The sequence below is a fragment of the Dendrobates tinctorius genome, unplaced genomic scaffold (assembly GCF_039654945.1).
Source record: "Dendrobates tinctorius isolate UK_male_01 unplaced genomic scaffold, ASM3965494v1 ptg000028l, whole genome shotgun sequence".
Classification (NCBI taxonomy): domain Eukaryota; kingdom Metazoa; phylum Chordata; class Amphibia; order Anura; family Dendrobatidae; genus Dendrobates; species Dendrobates tinctorius.
The window spans coordinates 42,563,167-42,588,081 of record NW_027361696.1 but is presented as its reverse complement, the minus strand read 5'-3'; the positions used below and the strand labels follow the sequence as shown (position 1 = coordinate 42,588,081).

General features: G+C 41.4%; 1 protein-coding gene across 1 annotated transcript; it reads left to right on the top strand.

Moving 5' to 3' along the window:
• The first annotated feature begins 3,706 nt into the window (after positions 1-3,706).
• LOC141084982 (formyl peptide receptor 2-like) lies at positions 3,707-6,925 on the top strand. Its single transcript, XM_073569909.1, has 2 exons — positions 3,707-3,759; positions 5,266-6,925. Exons 1-2 carry the CDS (start codon positions 3,707-3,709, stop codon positions 6,299-6,301), a joined length of 1,089 nt encoding a protein of 362 aa, XP_073426010.1. The 3' UTR covers positions 6,302-6,925.
• The last annotated feature ends 17,990 nt before the right edge of the window (positions 6,926-24,915 follow it).

Here is a 24,915-nt window from a genome sequence, read left to right as displayed (position 1 = left end):
AGATACATGGCTCAGCAGACTATCACACAGGAGAGGATTAGATACACAGCTCAGCAGTCAGTATCACACTGGATGGGATTAGATACCCGGCTCAGCAGACAGTATCACACAGGACAGGATTAGATACACAGCTCAGCAGTCAGTATCATACAGGAGGGGATTAGATACACGGCTCAGCAGACTATCACACAGGAGAGGATTAGATACACGACTCAGCACAGTATCTCACAGGATGGGATTAGATACATGGCTCAGGACAGTATCACACGGGAGAGAAAGAGATACATGGCTCAGCAGTCAGTATCACACAGGATGGGATTAGATGCACAGCTCAGCAGAAAATATCACAGATGATATGATTAGATACACGGCTCAGCAGACAGTATGACAGAGGATGGGATTAGATACACAGCTCAGCAAACAGTAACACACAGGAGAGGATTAGATACACAGCTCAGCAGACTATCACACAGGAGAGGATTAGATACATGGCTCAGGACAGTATCACACGGGAGAGAATTAGATACACGGCTCAGCGGTCAGTATCACACAGGATGGGATTAGATACACAGCTCAGCAGACAGTATAACAGAGGATGGGATTAGATACACAGATCAGCAGACAGTAACACACAGGAGAGGATTAGATACACAGCTCAGCAGACAGTATAACAGAGGATGGGATTAGATACACAGATCAGCAGACAGTAACACACAGGAGAGGATTAGATACACAGACAATAGGACTGAGCTGTGCAGACTCCTCACTCCCCACAGCTGCAGGAGCTATGTCATCAAAGGTCACTGTTGCAAGGCATCGCTGGGAACGGGACTTGCCGGCGGCATCGCTGATGCCTGGGGACGCTGCGCGGGACGCCGGAAGGTGAGAATATCACAATTTTTTCTTTTAATTCTATTTTTTACAGTGATATGTTACCCAAAACCTGGAGGAGATTCTCCTCTCCTACAGACCCTGGGTACCATCCGCACATTTTCTGCTTACTTTGCGCATGGTGGGCATAGCCACAGGCGGAAAGTAAGCGGAACAATGCATTTCTATTTGTGCGGAATTCCTGCCATTCTGCAAAAAGAATGAGCGTGCTGCGTATTTTTCCGCAATGCGATTTTGCCGCGGAAAAATACGCAGCATTAGCACAGCATGTGCGTATTGCCATTGAATACAATGGGTTGCTTATTTTATGCGTTTTCACAGCAAAAAAATGCAGCAAAAACTGATAAAATCTGCGGGAATTCCAGACGTGTGCACATAGCCTCAGTGTCTCTTACACTCCTGCAAAAGCAAAATGGCAGTGCCCAGTGGCTGCAAAAATAATTAATAAAAAAATATTAAAGTTAAAATATTTAATTTTGTATTAAAAATAATTGTTTATATAAATAATCATTTTTAATACAAAAAAATTGCGGCACCTTCCCTTTAAGGCTGAAGTCACACTGCCATATTTCTCGTGCGATAATCGCATCGCACTGCACGGACTGGCCGGCACCTCTCCTGACCTGAGCATAACAGCATAATGGATTACTATGCAGCTGTCAAGCTCAGGTCAGGAGAGGTGCCGGCCAGGGCAAGTTTTACGATCCGATTCTCGCACTAGAATTATGGCAGTATGACTCCAGCCTAAGCCTGATAGACAAAGGCATTTTGGAGGAAAAAATCCGCACTTAACTATGCCAGAGCAATAAGGGTACGTGCACACGCTGCGGAATCCGCTGCGGATTCATCTGCACGGATTTTGCAAAATCCGCAGATAAAACCGCAGGTCAAAAGACCTGCCGTTTATCTGCGGATTAGCCTGCGGTTTTGCCCTGCGGTTTCACCATCTCCACAATGGTGGAGATAGGAAACCGCTGCGGATTCCGCAGAAAGAATTGACATGTCAATTCTTTCTGCGGTTTCAAAACCGCAGGAAAACCGCACGGAAAAATCCGCACCATCTACACATCGTTTTTTTTTCCCCATTCATTTGAATGGTACTGTACACCGCAGCTAAAACTGCTGGGGGTCCGCAACGGCCAAATTCGCTGCGGAACCGCAGCAGAATCCGCAGCATGTGCACACAGCCTTAAAGGGACCATTTGGCTGATGTGAGGGAGAGTGGTTTGAATTTCACAGAGGAAGGCTCAGGGGGCTGGTAATGGTGTGTGGGGAATGCAGCAGGGACTGGGTTTTTCACAATCCAATGTGGGGGGACAGGCATCCCTGTATGTGTACCTGAGACCATGGGAAATAATTCATATTTCCATGACACTACTGAATCAAAATTTTTGGAGATTCAATTAGTATTGATCCAGCAAAGTTGTGGTCAACTACCTGCTATTTTTCAGGATGCCAAGAGGGAATTTAAAAAAAATCCAAAGACTTGCATTCCCGTAAAGTCACCTTGGACTCCTAAAACACTTTCCCAACACATCTGCCTCTCACCTGTCTTCCAATCACCTAATCTTTCGTGGTTTTCTAGAGGAAGTTGCCATTGACTAAGCGCCACATTGTCATGTGGAACAAAACACACAATAATGCAAAGAATAGGAATGCCAAAGATGTGTATTGTTCTTCACATAGCTGCACAGGGTCTGTAAGTGGTGGCACCTGCTGAAGACCTGGAGGGAAAAGGAGACTTGAGAAGAGCTGAATGGAGAAGAGGCAGGGAGCGGCACGGGCAGGACTGAAGTGGAGACAGTCTAGGATAGGTGATCATAATAGTTTACTATTTTTTAACCTCCTTTAGGCTGATTCAATTAGTGCAAAATGTATTAGTGCAATTTTAATGTCTTCTCCTGGATTGAGTCAATCTTACCAAATAAAATTTTGGAATATTTCTTTTCTGTTCCTGCCTTTCCAAAGCAAAAACTAAGCAGCTACTCCGGCATATAAAAGAGGTCATATGCACATATACTCCAGTAGTGTATCAATCCCCTGCCTCCTAGCTGATTGCCAAGGATGATGCATTCCTTAAAATTACTGTTCAGACCACCTGCACGACAATGCACGCTCTGATTCAGCTAACAGAGGAATCTTTGCTTCTGCAGAATTGGAAGATCATAAGGACCCTGAAGCTGGAAGGATCCAGTGATCCAACCATCTTATAGCAATCGGCTCCGTGTCTAAGAAAATGGACACCTCAAATATTTGCAGAAGAGACCAGAAACCTTGGAAATAGGGATGAACAAACCTGAAATGCAAAGTTCGGGGTTCGTACAGTACATCTAGTATCTGGCATCGCATCCTGAACACTGACATCTTACTGTATGTCCGTGTTACTGTTTGGGTCCAGAAGGGCAGGGCAGCCAATCAAAAAGCTTTAAGGCTGTGGGCACTTCCGGCTTAAAAATAGCCCGGGCCGAACCCAGACATCCACAAATCCACTCACCATTGCTTGAAAATAAAAAGTAAATTATAAAATTAAAAATCCCTTCATTCTTGGGAACAGAGATTTTTTGTTAGAGCACTATGCATTTTAACCATTTATTTAGTTGAGCCAACCCTTTCCAATCCGGTAAACACAAAGATGACCATTGAATCTTTCCTGTCTCGTAGCTATGGCATGTCATTGTAAGTTCAAAATAAATTATTCGGAAAGTTCATAAAAAAATATTTGACAGGGATCACCTAACCTGTTTCCATTTTTTAGGTTTCCCTGTTTCTTACTAAAGAACAGCCATTTATTTGAGAAAGACGGAAAGAAGACAACATGGAGCTACAAAACACCACCGATGATTACGATGATTATTACAAAGATTACAAGTAATAATTTTATTCTTATTATGTAACATTCATCTTAGTACATTGACATCTACAGGAAAGGTAATTGCTTTCTGATCACTGGGACTCTCACAATTTAGATGGGACACTTCAAGCCAATACCTTGATTCAAGATTGGAGCCAGCAATGTTTTACCTTGAAATTCTGCAACAATTCAAAGAACACGAAGTTTTAAAATCCAGACAATGACCACAGGGAGAGGTGTGACTAGTCTGGTGTGGTCCCCAGCTGGCTTCATACTCCACCTGCCAGTTGATTGACATGTTTCTCCCATGTGTGTACATTGGGAGGTACCTGTCAATCAATTGGTGTAGGGGGGAAGAAGCCAACCTTAGACTATTCTGGCTTTGCTAACTGTGCCTTTTTCTCTGAAATTAAAATAAATTTCAGGGTAAAGCATGCCTGATTGCAATTGTGTAGCCAGATTCTGATTCATGCTGCCCATTGTTCAGACAGTATGACCCTAATGATAGGTTTACCCTGTAAAGGTTAGAATTGTTAGTAGATGACGAAGGCACGACTTGAAAGGTTTTCTCTATGAATGCCAGAGGAACTAGGACTCATTCTGTCTCTCGGAGTAGTCAGAGGAAGCAAAACATGCAAGGATTCTGCATGAGTTTGCATGGGGAGCAGGACTCACAAGCTTCCTCACCAATGGTCGAGGAAGCTAAGACTCACAGGCTTTCTCTATGAGTGGTGAAGGAACATGAATCAGAAATGTTCTCTATGAGTGAGCGTGGGAACAGAACTCTTAAAGAGAAGTTGTCAGTAGGATCAATCATCTTAAGCCATATATATGGACATGTAGATCATAAAATGCTGAAGAAAATGATACCTTGATATCTGTAATCTGATGTCTTATTCCAAAGAAATCCATGTTTTTCTTAATATGTAAACGAGATGCTAATATCTGTGAGCCGAACATATATCTGAGAATCTGCCTCCAAAGCATCTTGTAAATGAAAGGGAGTTTTACCAGTGTTAGACATATAGCTCAGGAGAGCTGACTGTCAGTCATTACATGTCTCACACTAGTAATGTCCCTTTCATTTAAATTAAGCTCTGGAGGCAGATTCTCAGGGAAATGTATGTCTGGCCCCAAGATCTTAACCGCACATTTACATATTAAGAGAAACAAGGATTTCTCTGAAATAAGATATCGGATTACAGATATCAAGGTATCACTTAATTCAGCTTCGTATGACCTACATGCCCATATAGATAACTTCAGTGGGTTAGCAAATTCACTTTAAGCGGCATTTAGAACAAAAACGTGATAGATTCAGGGTAATTGAATGAATCAATAACTGTCAGAAATACTTTATGAAATCTCGGTTTAGAAAAAAAAAGAAAACAAATTAAAAGATGCTGTGATGGCTTACATTTTAGATTTTCAAACATAGATGTATTTTTGAAAATTATGATTTAATAGCTGGATTGTACTTATATTATCTTCTTTTTCTCTATTTTTTACATACTAAATTACAGGATTTCCAATTATAACTTCTCGGTGACAGTCTTGAATCCTAAGCTCAATAATGAACACAACAGTGACTTTTTTCAGGACGATGCTATTGATTACCGCATACCCAAAATGTGCATCATTTGGTACAGCATTACTTTAGTTTTGGGGATCATCGGAAATGGTTCAGTCATCTGGATCATTGGCTTCAGGAAGAAGACTGTCAATGCTGTGTGGTTCCTCAACCTGGCCATCGCTGATTTCATCACATGTATTTCTCTACCTTTGCGTATTTCAGAGTGGGTTTTGTACCATGAAATTTACTACGATCATTTCTTGTGCAAAACTGGTGTTACAATTTTGTTCATAAATATGATCTGTAGCGTGTACTTCATGACTATCATCAGCATTGACAGATGTGTCTCCATCTTTTGCCCAATATGGACCAAACTTCATAGGACTCCTAGGCTGGCCAACATTATTTCTCTGTTAATTTGGATTTTTAGTATTCTGCTAAGTATCCCTTACATAGTGTTTAATCATGCCTTTGATCTTGTCTCAGAGTGTTTTCCAAAATATGTTAGAGTGGAAGGATTTTACACGCAAGGGAGAAGAGATGCCATGTTCCTCATCAAAAATATCTGCATGTTTGCTTTCCCTTTTGCCATTATTCTCCTTTCATACATACTTATTTTTCTTAAGTTGAAAAAACTCAAAAGATCTTCTAAGTCTCAACGGCCTTTTCAAGTCACCACCACTGTTATCGTATGTTTCTTCATATGCTGGTTTCCATATAACACTTGGCCTTTAGTAAAAATCAGTTACAAATACAGAAAACTAGACATGTTCCTTGCAGAAATATTTTCCTGCCTGGCTTATTTCAGTAGTTGTCTGAACCCCATTCTGTACATTTTCTTTTTTCAAGATTTCCAAAAAAACTTTTTGAAGTCCTTACCGACCATGCTGGAGAAAGTTTTTAATGAAAAGTCAGACATCGACGGTGATGTCAGTAGAACTGCCACCGTGAATAATAGAGTGATCCTTGGTTCTTCACTTTTGTAAAAAGAATATCTTATTTGATGAGTTTATGTAAGTTGGGTAAAAAAATAATTAGCTTTGAGAATTGTATTTGACGTCATATTCTTTTTGTTACCCATGGATTGGCAAGGGAATGGGTTTATGAAACCAATAATATATCCTGGAACATCATAGTATGATATCTGTCCTAATATGGTTGTATGAAATCAGAGAAAAAAGCCATGCTGGTTTCTTGTTCAAAAGTTCCACAGTTTTGCTCAGTACCTAAAGAAAATAGAGGCAAAACAGAGCTGGAATATACGACTTTTAGATAGTATCACCTGATGACTACAATTGAGCGAATTTTTCAAAATTTGATACCGATTACGATCGGGGTCGAATATTGCTTTTACAATATTCGCTGAACGTCATTGGAGTTAATGAGAGTAGAAATGACTGAATATGTTCAGAACTGATCACCAAACATAAATTCGGCACGAATAGGGTAACAATATGGCAAATTAAGATTCAGCAACCGATTCTGAACCTATTCCCTCAACTCTACCGATGACACTTCTACCAATTCACTCTACATTTTAGGATATCTGGTACAGGCTGTAGTATATGTTTTCCTAATCTTGTGTCCATTTCTCATTAAATGCTTTGGAAGGTGAATTATGTCAGTAAAGTTGCATCTATACATATTCTCCAGGACACATGTAAAATTACATATCATATGATCTGTCATGAGTAGAGTTGAGCGATACCGTCCGATACTTCAAAGTATCGGATCGGAATGGATCGGCCGATCTTTAAAAAAAGTATCGGTATCGCCGATTCCGATACCGGAAGTCCCATTCAAGTCTATGGGACTTCCGGTATCGGAATAAGAAAAACCCTGTTTTTGCCTTGTACAGCCTCTCTGGGGTCTGTACGGGCCTTTCGGGGGGCTGTGCCGGCCTGCCAGGGGGTCTGTGCAGGCTCCGGTGGTCTGTGCCGGCCTGCCGGGGGGCTGTGCCGGCCTGCCGGTGGTCTGTGCAGGCTCCGGTGGGCTGTGCCGGCCTGCCGGGGGGCTGTGCAGGCTCCGGTGGGCTGTGCCGGCCTGCCGGGGGGCTGTGCCGGCCTGCCGGTGGTCTGTGCAGGCTTCGGGGGTCTGTGCAGGCATCGTCCGATGGGACTACAAGTCCCATCTGGCGATGCCTGCTACCATGACAGTGATTGACACATTAGCCAATGATGGGACAGTAGTAGTCCCATCATCCGGCTAATGTGTTAAATGTTAAAAAAAAAAAATACTACATACATACTACATACATAATACATGCATGCTACATACATACTACATGCTACATACATACTACATGCATGCTACATACATACTACATGCTACATACATACTACATATATACTACATGCATGCTACATACATACTACATGCTACATACATACTATATATATACTACATACATGCTACATACATGCTACATACATACTACATACATACTACATACATACTACATGCATGCTACATGCATGCTACATACATACTACGTACATGCTACATACATGCTACATACATACTACATACATGCTACATACATACTACATGCTACATACATACTACATGCATGCTACATACATACTACATGCTACATATATACTACATGCATGCTACATACATACTACATGCTACATACATACTACATATATACTACATACATGCTACATACATGCTACATGCATACTACATACATACTACATACATACTACATGCATGCTACATACATACTACATGCTACATACATACCACATACATACTACATACATGCTACATGCTACATACATACTACATATATACTACATGCATGCTACATACATACTACATGCTACATGCATGCTACATACATACTACATACATACTACATGCTACATACATACCACATATATACTACATACATACAATACATTCATACAATACATACATAGACATACAGTACATATAACATAGAGTAACATACTTACCAATACTTGTCACATTGTTCCCCGAAGCCATTGTCTTTTCCGGAATAAATATTAACATAACAAACCACAAAAATACTCACCCACGATCCGAAGCAGTCCACGAGTGTGTCCCACGACGATCTTGGGTAGAGAACGGCAGCATCAGATGATGCTGCCGTTCTCTACGGGCTGCAGGAATCCAATGACGGAAGGTAGGTATCCTTCCGCACTGTATTCCTCCGCCACTTAAAAAAAAAAAAAAGTCCCTAGTCTCACTTTATGCCATTGCTGTGTGGGAAATTCCCACACAGCAATGGCATAAAGTGAGACTAGGGACTTTTTTTTTTTTAAGTGGCGGAGGAATACAGTGCGGAAGGATACCTACCTTCCGTCATTGGATTCCTGCAGCCCGTAGAGAACGGCAGCATCAGCTGATGCTGCAGTTCTCTACCCAAGATCGTCGTGGGACACACTCGTGGACTGCTTCGGATCGTGGGTGAGTATTTTTGTGGTTTGTTATGTTAATATTTATTCCGGAAAAGACAATGGCTTCGGGGAACAATGTGACAAGTATTGGTAAGTATGTTACTCTATGTTATATGTACTGTATGTCTATGTATGTATTGTATGAATGTATTGTATGTAGTATGTATGTAGTATGTATGTAGCATGCATGTAGCATGCAGTATGTATGTAGCATGCAGTATGTATGTAGCATGCATGTAGCATGCAGTATGTATGTAGCATGCATGTAGTATGTATGTAGCATGTAGCATGTATGTAGTATGTATGTGGTATGTATGTGGTATGTATGTAGCATGTGGTATGTATGTAGCATGTGGTATGTATGTAGCATGCATGTAGTATGTATGTAGTATGTATGTGGTATGTATGTAGCATGCATGTAGTATGTATGTAGTATGTAGCATGTAGTATGTAGCATGTAGTATGTATGTAGCATGTAGTATGTATGTAGCATGTAGTATGTATGTAGCATGTAGTATGTATGTAGTATGTATGTAGCATGTATGTAGCATGTATGTAGTATGTATGTAGCATGTAGTATGTATGTAGCATGTAGTATATATGTAGTATGTATGTAGCATGTAGTATGTATGTAGCATGCATGTAGTATATATGTAGTATGTATGTAGCATGTAGTATGTATGTAGCATGTAGTATGTATGTAGCATGCATGTAGTATGTATGTAGTATGTAGTATTTTTTTTTTTTTTTTTAACATTTAACACATTAGCCGGATGATGGGACTACTACTGTCCCATCATTGGCTAATGTGTCAATCACTGTCATGGTAGCAGGCATCGCCAGATGGGACTTGTAGTCCCATCGGACGATGCTTGCACAGACCCCCGGACATCAGCACAGCCCCCCGGCAGGCCGGCACAGCCCCCCGGCAGGCCGGTACAGACCCCCACAGGGTGCACAGACCACCGGCAGGCCGGCACAGCCCCCCGGCAGGCCGGTACAGACCCCCACAGGGTGCACAGACCACCGGCAGGCCGGCACAGCCCCCCGGCAGGCCGGTACAGACCCCGGGCAGTCCACACAGCCCCCCGGCAGGCCGGCAGAGACCCCCGGAAGGCCCGAAATGACGGCGCATCATGATGCGCACACACCGCGCATCATGATGACGTCAGGCTGTCAATCAACTTTGAACTTCCGATTCCGATGCCGAATTCCGATATTGAAAAAATATCGGAAGTCGGTATCGGAATTCCGATACAGCAAGTATCGGCCGATACCCGATACTTGCGGTATCGGAATGCTCAACACTAGTCATGAGCGTTGCTAACCGCTTTCGCAAAAAAAAAAAGCATTGCCGGAAAAGCCTTTAAACCCTTCATTTCATTAAACACAATATTACATCCTATGTTGAGGCTCAAAGTATTCAAATGAAAAGGATGTATCAGCACCAGGAAACAAATGGTATCTTAACAATCACACCAAATCAGTGTCCAGAGCTGTGCAGTGCATAGAGTAGCTTAGGGTGGTCAATCAAAGAGAATATTAGTCCAGCATAAGTATAAAAGAAAAACAGCACTCAACAAATCGATGAAAAATATAAAAAAGTCCTTTATTCCTTACTTCCGGATATGGACAAGGATATGCAGGAAAGCAGAGGAATGTGGGGAGACAAACGGTTGCTTCGCGTTAATCCAATGTAATCATGCTGACCAGGAAAATTAAAATTATGTCGCCAGGTGATACTGTATATGTATACATAAGATTTAAGAAGATGACAGTAAACTGTTACTGCATGCATTGTTAATCATAAGACTGACGAATTCTGCTGTAAAACTGCTTGAAATTGTTAAAAGTTTTGTGCAACTCAAAGTTTCCAAAAATGTTGCAACTTTTGGCATTTGGCTGAGCTTAGGCAGCATGGCATGTGTCCAAAAATGCTTGACAGACAAATCCTTCATAAACTACTTAACGCCTCAATGGTTGTATAAATTATAGCAGAAATTTACAACAGCACATGGCGCATATAAGTTGATACATGCGCTAAATGCTTTAAATAGCTTGTGACTCTTTCTTCCTTTCTTAAGACTGGTGTACAATACGCAAGTGTTAACGAATTGGGCCCAAATTTCCTCACGTAAATGTAGCAAACTTTGCTTTCTGCAAGATGATGATATTCAATCTATCCATAACATTCATTAGTCTAGACACCAGATTGCACTTTTTACTTCAAATGTATGAAAAGTTACATTTTAAAGTGTTTGTGAATGGAAATTTTACGAACAGATTGCTTCTACTGGATTGACTACCTTCAGTGTATTGACATAGAATGTTTTAAAATCAAATCAGATGATTGAATACATAAAGTCATTGCTTGATCAATAAACTTGCCTTTTTGTTTGTTTTCTCATTGTTTTTCATCTTCTAATTGTTATATGGCATATGAGAGGGCTAAGAAGAGGCCCCAATTCCGACTTCCCTTTATAATCCCTTCTGACTTGAATCCCAATAAAACACTCTCTATTAAATTTGGATAGATTTTCAACCAATTTGTTCTAAGCTTTTAGTGGCTGTATCACTGCTCAGTCATAGACAGAAAACAAAGAAAATAGAAATAAAAATGGCCAATAAAAATTGAATAAAAATTCCAACATATTGAAGCAGATTTGTCAATATTGCCTAATTCTTAGGCTGGAGTCACACTAACCAGCGCAAAATACGGTCCGTTGTTTACATGCGTAATACGGATGAATGACCCCTAAATAGTGCTCCGTAGGTCATCCGTAAGCAAGGTGCGGTCGCGTATTTTGCGCATGTGAGCATCCGTATGTAATCCGTATGGCATCCGTATGCAATCCGTATGGCGAGATTTTCTCGCAGCCTTGCAAAATGGACATTTAACGGTTTTGAGGCCTGCTAACAATTTAAATAATTAGCTTGCACCCTATTTATACACTCAGAAACAGGTGGCTGCCTACATTCTGTCCATTTGTGAGCTTGCTTTCACGAGGTGTGTTGGTGTTCTTTGTGCAACATGGCAGAGGGTCTGAGATTCAATACAACTGAGCAGGTTCTCTTTAACTGGCTTTTGTCATGGCGCTTTGGGCAACCATACCCAGTGATAGTGGATCCGCGGAGAAGGAGACGCATGTGGGTCCATCCACTTTTGAGGCAACGACTCACAAGAGGTCATTTTCACCGCCTCTACTCTTCTCTGCGGGAGCATCCTGAGAAATTTTACCAGTACTGTCGCATGAGCATTTCCACATTTGATCGACTCTTGGAGACAGTGCACCCTGGGATAACCTTTCAGGACACAAGGATGCGCAAAGCTGTATCTGCAGAGGAGCGACTTCTACTCACAATACGGTATGTACTACACAACCACATTCTCCATGTTCATAATGTGTGTGCTAAACTATGTTTTTTTGCCTTCTTGGACAAAGTTTAATGCCCTCATCTTACTCAAAATATGTTTCAAGTTACACACCATAATGTTAGCTCTAATATGTCCTGCATATCACTTAGTCATTGTGCAACCAAATATGTGTGTGTTATTCTATCTCAATTCCTACCAAGTTTGGTCGGCATGTAACTGATGTTTTTGGACTTTATGCATTCTAAACTTATCAATTTATGTTGTTCTACAGCTTCCTGTCCACTGGCCTGTCTTATGCCGCCCTCCACCATGAGTTTCTCATTGGAAGATCAACCATTTCAGGCATAGTGAGGTCTACATGTACAGAAATCTGGACAAGTCTCCATCAAGTGATCATGTCTGAGCCCAGGATGGAAGACTGGTTGAGGATATCAAGGGAATTTGAGGAGGACTACCAGTTTCCAAATTGTATTGGGGCCCTGGATGGCAAACATATCCGGGTGCGTAAGCCGCTGAACTCTGGCTCCCAATTCTTCAATTATAAACAATACTTTTCTGTTGTATTGTTGGCTCTGGTAGACCCTCAATACAAGTTTATAATTGTTGACATTGGGGCCTATGGAAGGACGGGAGACTCTAGAGTCTTCAATACTTCCATAATGGCTCGGCGGCTACGCACCAACCAGTTGGATATACCACCACCACGCCAGCTACCAGGCTCCCCTGAAGAATCAGTCCCTTATGTCCTTGTGGCAGATGAGGCCTTTCAGTTATCGCGCAACGTCATGAGGCCATATCCCCGCCGCAACCTTGACCACAGGCGCAGAATTTTTAACTTGCGCCTATCACGTGCTAGGTGACTGGTGGAGTGTTCCTTTGGGATTCTTTGTGCCAAATGGCGGGTACTCCAGTCTGCCATTCTGAACAAAATGTGAATGAAGTTGTGAAAGCCTGTGTTGTTCTGCATAACTTTACCAGGATACATGATTGTTCCTCCTCTGATGGTGTTGTGCATAGGCCGAACAATGTGCGCAGGGTGAGACCACCTATGAACCCTCAACGTAGACCGCTCTCTGGCCTCAAAGTGCGTGATATTTTCACTAATTACTTTATCTCACCTGAGGGGGCAACTTCTTGGCAAGAGCATGCTGTGTCTATGTTATAATTTGTTAAAGTGTGTCTAAATATATGTTACTCAACCCCTTATGATTCTATGACTGTTTCATTGCATTGGTTAGTGTATGTTAGTATGTTGACAGGGTTTTTGAAAAATCACACAGAGACGTTAACTATAGTAGACAAATTTTTAGTTTTGCCTTTTTTTTGGTTTCTTAAAGGCAAACATAATATTGCCATATGAATATTTTGGCAATGGGCAAAATGGCCCTTTGTGCCTTCTTAAACTTTTTTGAAAAGTAACATTACATAACATAACCCAAAAAAACATTAGGCAATAACAACATTGCTGCATGAGAATATTAAACTAGAAAGGAAAAAAATAGGTGAGCTCCATCAACAAAATTAATGCTAAAAGATAACACTCACATTTCTTCAGAATGTTTTCCAATCATAGAAATATTCCACCATGACAGGCAAGGCTACCTCATGGCTTTCAGACAGATATTACCTGTCTGTAGAACAGAGAATATTTTACCATGCTATACTGGAAAGGATGAAAAAACAAAACTCACTTGTTAAGACATAGAGAGAGCGTGATATTCTGAAGGCTGGTCGCCTTGATTTGTTCCTATAGATTGCTAGCAAAAAAGGTAACTACTTCACTAAGGACAGCACGCCTTTCCTAGGCATTAGCAAGTGAGTAGTGTATTTTCATCCTTTGACTTTACAGTATAGCGCGTTTACATATTCCCTTTTGTACACACATGTAATATCTGTCTGAAAGGCATGAGGTAGCCTTGCCTGTCATGATGGATTCTTTAATATGATTGGAAAACATTGTTAAAAAATTTGAATGTTAAATTAGGTAACAAAGTTTGGTGATGGAGAACACCTGTTTTTCCCTTTATATTTGGAGCACAAGTTAAACCGCACTGGACATCTACGGCCATCAGACTTATAAATCCTCATAGGTTGGGGAAGGGGAACGTGGAAGAGCAGCCTGTGGGTGCTGCTGGACACTGTGGCCAACATCGCCCTGTGTGGGGCCATACTGTTGCCCATGATGTTGGAATTGTCCTGCCTCCTGGGACTGTTGGGGATACTGGCCAGAGTAATGATGATGGTGAGGGGCATCTTGTTGGCTGTGGTAGGCACGTGGCTCATACCCACCAAGATAGCCAGATCGTCCCCAACCAGGTTGGGACCAGCCTCCAACACTGGGTGGGTACAAGTGGCCATATTGGTGGGGTTGGCTAGAGTCTGACATTTGTGGCTGCTGAATAGAAGGTTGGGTAGTGGGAGGAAGGGGTTGAGGTGTAGGCCCACGTATTAGAGGATGTTCGGACCCTGCTTGAGCAAGCATCTGTGTGGATGGTCTCATGTGCATTAGATTTCGGGGGGGAGCTGACACCTCTCCAGATATTCGAATAGCTCATATGGGGTATTGGGGGGGTGCTTGCATCAAGCATGATCTGAAAACATCCCCTAATACGGAGCCTGACCTCACGGGTAAGGGCACGGAGATAAAGGGTGAGGCTACGTGAGTAGGCCTCCTCCCATCATCTGTAGTTACTCTTGATAAATAATTGAGCACCCCTGTGTCCACATTGGTCCTGCTCTCTTGAACAGTGACCTGGCGCCTTCTTCGTGTTCACCGGGACGTAACAGCAGCCTGTGGGGATGCCCTGATATGGCCAGTTGGGCTGCTGCTCAAGTTGCCCGGCTCTTAAAGGATGGGTGATGGGGCAGCAGCAGACCGTCCTGGTGGTGTTGTGTGTTGGGCAGCCAATGGGTTGTCCTGTGATGACTCATCTTCTGCCATCCTTGTAGGGGGAGAAGATGGGCCAGCCACCTCATCCCCTACAGGATCTATTATGGGCTCTGCCTCTGAGGCCGTTCCTCGATCCGTAAGGTTGGATTGAGTTCTGTTATGAAATAGAACAGAGGCAAAAATACATCAATATTTTTTGCCCTGTAAAGTATTTGTGTAATGTGGTGTGAGGTATCTACTTACGGTCTCAGATCCAGAATTGGGGCAAGGAAGGAGAGCCGGTCATAATAGATGTATTTTCTTTTTACATATCCAGCATCCCCACTCCTGGACCGCTGCTGGCGTTCCCGGCGGTACTGGTCCCGGATGCTTCGCCACCGTTTCATCACATCTTCCACTGCAATGTGACAGGAAATATTGTCAAATTCACATATTTGATAGGTCACATTTGCTACCAGTAGTCTAGGCATGGCGCCTTCTGGGGTGTGCTTTCTACCCATGGTGGCATATGTAATTGGGCAGATACACAGGGTCTCTTTAGCTACACTTAATAATTGTTTTGTCTAGGAGGATGAGGAGCTTGTGGCCTAACCCCAAATTATGGCTGTGTGAATCCACGTGTCACATCCAAATCTAACGGCCTCATGAGGCAAAAAGTACATGCACTGGAAGGGGGGGTGCTGATTCTATATTCCTTTTTTGTTGCGCGCTAAGGTTACTCATGTTTTGCGTTGTACTTACGAATTTATGCTGTTCCTCACGTGGTCAGGCACCAAAGTCATGGTACATCTGGCGACAGATGCGCCTCCATGACGCCTCCTTTCTTGCCCGGTTTGCATAATTTGCATCACGTTGGTACCAGATTTCGGGACACTCTTGCACCAGGACAATGAGCATCTCCACATTTATGTACGTGGACGCCATGCTGCTGCTGTACTCCGTGGAGGCGTACTTCCTGGGTGTCTGGAGAGCTTTTTGAGCTCATTTGCATGCCTAGGCTTCCTGATGATGGATTGGCCCATTTCCTGTCACCAGCCAAAAGACCTGCGTATTGCTCGCAGGTCACATGTCTGGTCCGTGTGTAATCTGTATTTTTTGCGCACCCATAGAATTGCATTGGCGTACTATGGGCGTAGAACGCTGACAATCGCAGCATGCTGCGATTGGCACGGAGCGTAGGATACGGATGAGAAATATACAGCTGGTGCGAGTGACCCCATAGAGTATCATTTGTCCGTGTCTAATGCGTGCTTTTAGCGCCTCTCACTCGCCCGTATTCCTCGCCAGTGTGACCCCGGCCTAAGACAGTGTAAACTTCTCCAAAATATCTAAAAGATTTATCAAAATAATTAATACTGCTTGTTAAATCTAGATTTAAATTAGTTCTAGTCTCAGCTTTCACCACCTATTGGTTAATTTTCTTTGTGCCAGAAATTTGCACCAAATATCTGGTTCCTTTTCTGATGCATAATGTCAATTGTAAGGTCATTCTTTGGTAAGTTACCGTATATCCCTTTAAGCAAGGTCACACCTCCATTCTTGAACATGGTACAAAAGGCATCTAAAACACATGATAAGTATGGTGCAAGTAATGACAATCAAATTTTGGTGCAAATTGTGCCTGATTTTTGGTACATTCAGTTTTACAAATATGACCTGTTGTTTAGCAAATATGTCCAAAAGAAGCATCTCTATGTTTTACATCCCCATATCATTTCTACATCCAGCAGTAATCCAAATTCATTTAACATTAATTATTTAAATAGAAATTATAGCAAATTTTGCCATTGAATTATTTAATAATTTTTCTTTCAATTACTTTTGTTTTCACCTTTCATAATAAAAGCCAAAATTCTAAATAATTGAATGACAAAAAATAGTTATAATTTCTGTAGAAATAATTCAGATTAAATGAACTTGTATTAATGCTGGAGGCATGCAAAATGTAGAGATGATTCCTATGGATGTATTAATTTATACAAAAGCAGAACCTGCAGGAAAGTGAATTTTATGGAGAATATTTTTGTTTCCATTATTATGACAATTATCCTTAAAAAGGTTGTCCATCATTTTTTCATTGATGACCCATCCTTAGAATAGGATATTAATGTCTGATTGGTTGGGGTCCAACACCCTGCACCCCCATAAATTAGGTGTTATCAGTGTTGGCGGACGCCGCTGGATGGAAATACTCACTTGCGGAGCTTCTCCATCTTTTACGAGTGGCCACCGCAAAGTACTGCACAACTGCTTCCTATCGATTTGAACAGGAGACAAATGTGCAGTACCAAGCCTCTGCCACTACCAAATGGCAGAAAAACTAGCTGAAATGGTGAGAGAAAATTTGATAGGGACCGTATAAGTGACAATTACAAAATATAAGAAAAGTAAAAAATGAGAACAAAATTGCTTATTAAAATAGCCTTTATTGTAATATTTTTTGGCTCAACAACATAAATTTATAAAAATACATAAAAAAATATATAAAAAATAGTGCATAAGGCAATGAAACCGCTATAATATAATGAAGATAATTAATCAAATAGTATCTAGTAATAGTTATTACACACAACCTGGTGGAGGTTTTCAGAATCAGCCCATAGAACCAGCCAATATCTCAGCAGCAAAAAAATATAAAGTGCAAAAAATGGTGCAAATTATTGCCACAAAAATGTGCATAAACCTATGCAATAATGCAAAAGCGCAGTGCAAAATATAATATAATAAAAAGTATGCAAATATGTGCAAAGTAAACAAAAGTGCTAAAGAGTGCAAAAAAATGTGCAGGGTATCATACATAACATGTAATGAACATAACAAGTGTAAAAAAAGAGCACAACAATCGTGAAAATTTACCAAATGTGCAACAGACGCAAAGTGCAATGGGGAATGCAAAATTGTCTGTGAAGCCTCAGCATATATGAAAGCAGGCCACAATGGTAAGTATCATATATATGCTGCAGATGCAAAGTGCAATGAAGGAAGGAGGATTATCTGTAAAGCATCAGCATATATGAAGGCAATGATAAAATCATGTATGCGCTAAGATATTAAGGCGAAGGCCAGCTAATGAGGCCAGAGAGCGATGATAAGAAAGTAGGGCAAAATACCTATAAATGCCAGGAAGGTGGAGAGAGCGGTATGCCAGTAGAACGCGCCCCTACGGATTCTACTGGCATACCGGGACTAGCTATAATTAATGAGAGGTATTGATAGCGTTAAAAAGAGACTTGGCTGAGGAAAATATATAGAAATAAAAATGAAAGATAAAAATGTTTATTAATATAATATTTAAAAATAAAGATTTATTTTTGCATCTATTAAAAACTTTATGTTAATATGTGCATAACCAAAGGGGAGAGGGAAAAGGCAGGAGTAAAAACTGTATTGAAGACATAATTAGATAAATAGATAATTGATAAAAACACTAGTGTTTATTTAAATATCAGGGTTCCATAAATGAGTGGATTAGTTGATTAATAAATTAATAAATAAACCCACCCTGAATGAGGTTATACAATTAGACAGACACTTGGGAAAGCCCAAGTAACTGTGTTGGGCTAATTTGAACCTTAGAAAATCGATAAGATAAGAACAATAACCCATTGTATGGGATAGGGCATAATGGAGGTACATGTAAGTCAAAAATACCTTCTCGTAAAATACATATCTAAAAATATGTGTGAGAAACCAATGCGTTTTAAAGGCAGGACTGCCTTCTTCTTCAGGGTCAAAGGATGCGATGGCTAGCACATGCCAAACGTGAAGTGGGCACATTATCGAGAACAACCTTAATACATAAAACTAAAGCTGGTACAACAACTGATTCGAGTATCAACCAACAAATCCATCAACTGCCATGCGGGACACCATAAATTCAGGAAAATCATTCAGAAAAATTGGGCTACTCTCCAGAAGGATAAAACTATAGGGGAAATTCTGCCAGCCTTTCCTAGATATATACAGTTGTGGCCAAAAGTATTGGCACCCCTGCAATTTTGTCAGATAATACTTAGTTTCTTCCTGAAAATGATTGCAATCACAAATTCTTTGGTATTATTATCTTCATTTAATTTGTCTTAAATGAAGAAACACAAAAGAGAATGAAGCAAAAAGCAAAACATTGATCATTTCACACAAAACTCCAAAAATGGGCCAGACAAAAGTATTGGCACCCTCAGCCTAATACTTGGTTGCACAACCTTTAGCCAAAATAACTGCGACCAACCGTTTTCGGTAACCATCAATGAGTTTCTTACAATGCTCTGCTGGAATTTTAGACCATTCTTCTTTGGCAAACTGCTTCAGGTCCCTGATATCAGAAGGGTGCCTTCTCCAAACTGTCATTTTTAGATCTCTCCATAGGTGTTCTATGGGATTCAGGTCTGGACTCATTGCTGGCCACCTTAGAAGTCTCCAGTGCTTTCTCTCAAACCATTTTCTAGTGCTTTTTGAAGTGTGTTTTGGGTCATTGTCCTGCTGAAAGACCCATGACCTCTGATGGAGACCCATCTTTCTCACACTGGGCCCTACATTATGCTGCAAAATTTGTTGGTAGTCTTCAGACTTCATAATGCCATGCACACGGTCAAGCAGTCCAGGGGCAGCAAAGCAACCCCAAAACATCAGGGAACCTCCGCCATGTTTGACTGTAGGGACCGTGTTTTTTTCTTTGAATGCCTCTTTTTTCTCCTGTAAACTCTATGTTGATGCCTTTGCCCAAAAAGCTCTACTTTTGTCTCATCTGACCAGAGAACATTCTTCCAAAACGTTTTAGGCTTTTTCAGGTAAGTTTTGGCAAACTCCAGCCTGACTTTTTTATGTCTCGGGGTAAGAAGTGGGGTCTTCCTGGGACTCCTACCATACAGTCCCTTTTCATTCAGACGCCGACGGATAGTACGGGTTGACACTGTTGTACCCTCGGACTGCAGGGCAGCTTGAACTTGTTTGGATGTTAGTCGAGGTTCTTTATCCAACATCCGCACAATCTTGCGTTGAAATCTCTTGTCAATTTTTCTTTTCCGTCCAAATTTAGGGAGGTTAGCCACAGTGCCATGGGCTTTAAACTTCTTGATGACACTGCACACGGTAAACACAGGAACATTCTTTGGAGATGGACTTGTAGCCTTGAGATTGCTCATGCTTCCTCACAATTTGGCTTCTCAAGTCCTCAGACAGTTCTTTGGTCGTCTTTCTTTTCTCCATGCTCAATGTGGTACACACAAGGACACAGGACAGAGGTTGAGTCAACTTTAATCCATGTCAACTGGCTGCAAGTGTGATTTAGTTATTGCCAACACCTGTTAGGTGCCACAGGTAAGTTACAGGTGCTGTTAATTACACAAATTAGAGAAGCATCACATGATTTTTCAAACAGTGCCAATACTTTTGTCCACCCTCTTTTTTATGTTTGGTGTGGAAGTATATCCAATTTGGCTTTAGGACAATTCTTTTTGTGTTTTTTCATTTAAGACAAATGAAATGAAGATAATAACAACAACAAAGAATTTGTGTTTGCAATAATTTTCAGGAAGAAACTGAGTATTATCTGACAAAATTGCAGGGGTGTCAATACTTTTGGCCACAACTGTATATAGGGTCTCCAGATATAAGGATAAGGTATTCCCACAGACATTATGAGCTTTAGGTGTGTACAGTCATGTGCCAAAACTACACAGAAATAAACAATATTTCCTCAAGAACAAGTAAACCTACGTTTCTAAACTGCTATTCAGTTCCTTGTTCTTTGCAATACCTGAAGTGTGTCATATTACATAGCAGTAAGGATACAGTACTGTCAAGGGCAACACTTTTTCATAATTTAGTGGTCTAGGGAGAACAGTTACCTTGGCCATTCTGAGGCACATAACTACCATAATTGGAATTGCTAATTTAGAGATAAATTAATCATGTATTATTCTCATTTTTCTCACACACTAATCTTTTTCACTGCTATGCTATCACACACTATCTAAACAGTTATTTAAGTGTTTCTATAGCTAAACTGTGAGTTCTGAAATACTACTGCATTTCTTGTCTTGGCTTTTTAACTGGCTATTACAAGGAGGATTGTGAGGATTCACAAGTCTGCAGTCACATACAGTGACTGCAGACTTGTGCCCCAAGCCTGGACAACCTATTTAATAGTAGATCTCATGCATGTGATTTATTATTTTCAAATCTATGAAGTTTTTTTCCCTGAAACACTTTCATTATGTAAGATAAAACTATTTCTTTGCTCCATTTCTGCTTCTGCTCCTAAGAAGATCTGTACGTGGTTCTCTAACTGAGACTTGAGAAAAATTATGAGACTTTCCTGATTATTCGAGACAGGAGTTAAATAATAGAATTGTGTAAAACTATTTAATTTTGAATTTACCAAATAACTCAGATAAGGGTTAAGCAATGGTCAAACATAGACTTGTCCCACTTGGCTAAAAAAGAAAATGTAATCTTAGCTTTATTCACTTGAGCTGCTGTCACCAATGTTCAAAGTAACTGAATCTTATCATAAAAAGAAGATATCTTTGAAGATCGCTGTGTGATTCCTTATCATTTCCTTGTTTGGGTACAGCCGTTTTGAATCTGATTTTGTGCCAGTGGCAGAAGGAAACAAAAGCAGAAAATATTATATTCCTTGTTACACTGACCATCAAGAAGCAAAATTGCAGAGCACTTAGGTAAGGAGCAAATTATTTCCATTAAAATTCATTTATTTAATGTCTAAGATTTGGATATTTGTAAAGTAGGGTCCTGCAACCTGCAGTTCTCCAGCTGTAGAGAAATTAGAATTGTATGCACAACATAAAGAAGGATTTTTCCAGCGTCTCCAGTAGATAAAATAATAATTGCTTTATTGAGAATATAAAATCTTCATACCATCAGGTAAAAACGACATAAAGAGGCATATGGAGGGGAGCAATTTCCTACGCGTTTCACCCTGAAAGGGCTTAATCATGGAATGCGTAAGAAAGCCCTTTCAGGGTGAAACGCGTAGGAAATTGCTCCCCTCCATACGCCTCTTTATGTCGTTTTTACCTGATGGTATGAAGATTTTATATTCTCAATAAAGCAATTATTATTTTATCTCCTGGAGACGCTGGAAAAATCCTTCTTTATGTTGTGCATGCACTATACACCTGGGTCAGGGTGTTTCCGTGCGTCGGAGGTGTGATCAGGAGTGAAGAGGGGTGAGCTGAATACTTCTTGTTTGTAAATTAGAATTGTAGTTTAATGTCATCACCACAGATTTAAGACTACAGTTGGAAGGAATCTTCACCTTTGAGGGCAATGAAATGCATAGTATGGGTCGACAAGATGACTTCAGTCTGGTTTTGGAGTTCTGTGGACCATAGATGATGCAATCTATAGATTATTCCAAATATTAGAAAAAGCTAAGCCTCTTTTCTTTTGGAACTGTTGTCTATATTGGTCAACAACTTTGATTTTTCAAGGTCACACTCCACTGAAAAATCCAATGTAGACAAATTTTTCTCTCTATGCCAAGTCCATGTAGTCTTTCCAGATGAATTAGATTCAACATGATATCATGAATCTATGAAAGAAAAGCACATCCATTATTCATTTAGGGTTGTTTTTTTTTTAAATATACACACAATACCCAGATGTAGCTTTTCTTAAACTAACACACAATAAAGATTTTCATAGCCCAGATGGTTATCTTCTAATATATCAGAAATTGAGTTTGTATAATTACGGTTTTAAGTTACATTTTTTTGCGTTGGGATATCGTTCTGAATCATGATTAGTGGTGAGTAGAGTTGAGCGAAACGGGTCGAAAAAATTCAAAAGTCGCCGACTTTTGGCAAAGTCGGGTTTCATAAAACGAAACCCGACCCTAGGATGAGGTCGGCCACGAGGTCGGCGACTTACGCGCCAAAGTCGCGTTTCAAAAGTTTGTTTTGCGCTCTTTTTCAGCCAATCAGGATCCACGGACACTGTGGGCAACGTGATGACATAGGCACAGGTCACCACCATCTTTCAGAAGGGCATGCAAGTGATTGGCTTGCTTTGGTTGTCGTCACAGGGGGTATAAAAGGGCGCGCACGCCGACCGCCATCTTACTTCTGCCGATCTTAGTATAGGGAGAGGTTGCTGCTGATTCTGTAGGGAGAGCGTTAGGCAGGGAAGAAGACTAAAGAACTGCTTCTGCTGCTAGCGATTTGGCCTGCACAACACACCAGTCACTGTGTGTGCAGTGCAAGGGGAGGCTATATTGTGGTGTATCAGTGGTGTTGGTTGTTGGGCTGCCTTCTAAGGCTTCCTGACACGCTGGCATTGCTGTTTACCCACTGCTCCGCAAACTGCTTTTTTAAAAGCAATCCAATCTCCCTTATCCTCTAGTCACTTTTGTCACAGCTGTGCCATCGAGCGTGTCACATAGCGCTCAGATATCAGTGGGCCTCACACAATCTACAAGTGTCCAGTGTCCAAAAGTGTACGCAGAGATTCAAAATCTCCATTATCCTCTCGTCACTTTGGTCACAGGCAGCTGTGCCATCGAGCGTGTCACATAGCGCTCAGATATCAGTGGGCCTCACACAATCTACAAGTGTCCAGTGTCCAAAAGTGTACGCAGAGAATCAAAATCTCCATTATCCTCTCGTCACTTTGGTCACAGGCAGCTGTGCCATCGAGCGTGTCACATAGCGCTCAGATATCAGTAGGCCTCACACAATCTACAAGTGTCCAGTGTCCAAAAGTGTACGCAGAGAATCAAAATCTCCATTATCCTCTCGTCACTTTGGTCACAGGCAGCTGTGCCATCGAGCGTGTCACATAGCGCTCAGATATCAGTGGGCCTCACACAATCTACAAGTGTCCAGTGTCCAAAAGTGTACGCAGGGAATCAAAATCTCCATTATCCTCTCGTCACTTTGGTCACAGGCAGCTGTGCCATCGAGCGTGTCACATAGCGCTCAGATATCAGTAGGCCTCACACAATCTACAAGTGTCCAGTGTCCAAAAGTGTACGCAGAGAATCAAAATCTCCATTATCCTCTCGTCACTTTGGTCACAGGCAGCTGTGCCATCGAGCGTGTCACATAGCGCTCAGATATCAGTAGGCCTCACACAATCTACAAGTGTCCAGTGTCCAAAAGTGTACGCAGAGATTCAAAATCTCCATTATCCTCTCGTCACTTTGGTCACAGGCAGCTGTGCCATCGAGCGTGTCACATAGCGCTCAGATATCAGTGGGCCTCACACAATCCAAAAGTGTCCACTGTCCACAAGTGTGTGCAGAAATTCTAAATCTCCCCTGTCCTATAGACACCTTTTACCTTGTTTTACATTACTATATAGTTTGTTGGATTTTGTCTACATTTCTACCAAAAATGAGGAAGGCTGGTGGAAGAGGCCGTGGAATTGGGCGGGGGTTGGCAGCTGGTAATGATGGTGTTGGTGGTGGATCTGATGGTAGTGGCAAGAGCAAAATAGGACCGAATGCAGGAGGTGCTGACCCTGCGTCATCGTCTGGCTACATAAGGCCTCGAACGCTTAGTTTTCTAGGAGTTGGCAAACCGCTTTTAAAGGCAGAGCATCAGGAAAAAGTTTTGTCTTACATTGCTGACTCAGCCTCCAGCTCTATCGCCTCCTCTTCTTCAGTTGTAAAAAGTAAAAGCACTGAGTCGTCATTGGAGGCTCATGTTCATGAACCACACCTTTCCTTGTGTCCTTCACCCCAACCAAGATTGAAGGATGACGCAGGCCATCCTACTGATTACTCCATGGAGCTGTTTTCACATACCATGCCTGGATTATCAAGTCAAATGGTGAATTACCCAGGCCAAGATGAATCTGACATGGAGTTCACTGATGCACAGCCGCTGATGGATGATTCTGCTGGTACATTCACTCAGAGCACTACATTGTCCTCGCAGTGTA

What these genes read in the sequence shown, in the direction of transcription:
- LOC141084982 (XM_073569909.1), top strand. Translation starts at nt 3,707, where the DNA reads ATGGAGCTACAAAACACCACCGATGATTACGATGATTATTACAAAGAT. An exon ending in GATTATTACAAAGATTACAA is followed by an intron (nt 3,760 to 5,265) that starts GTAATAATTTTA and finishes ACTAAATTACAG; the next exon opens with GATTTCCAATTATAACTTCT.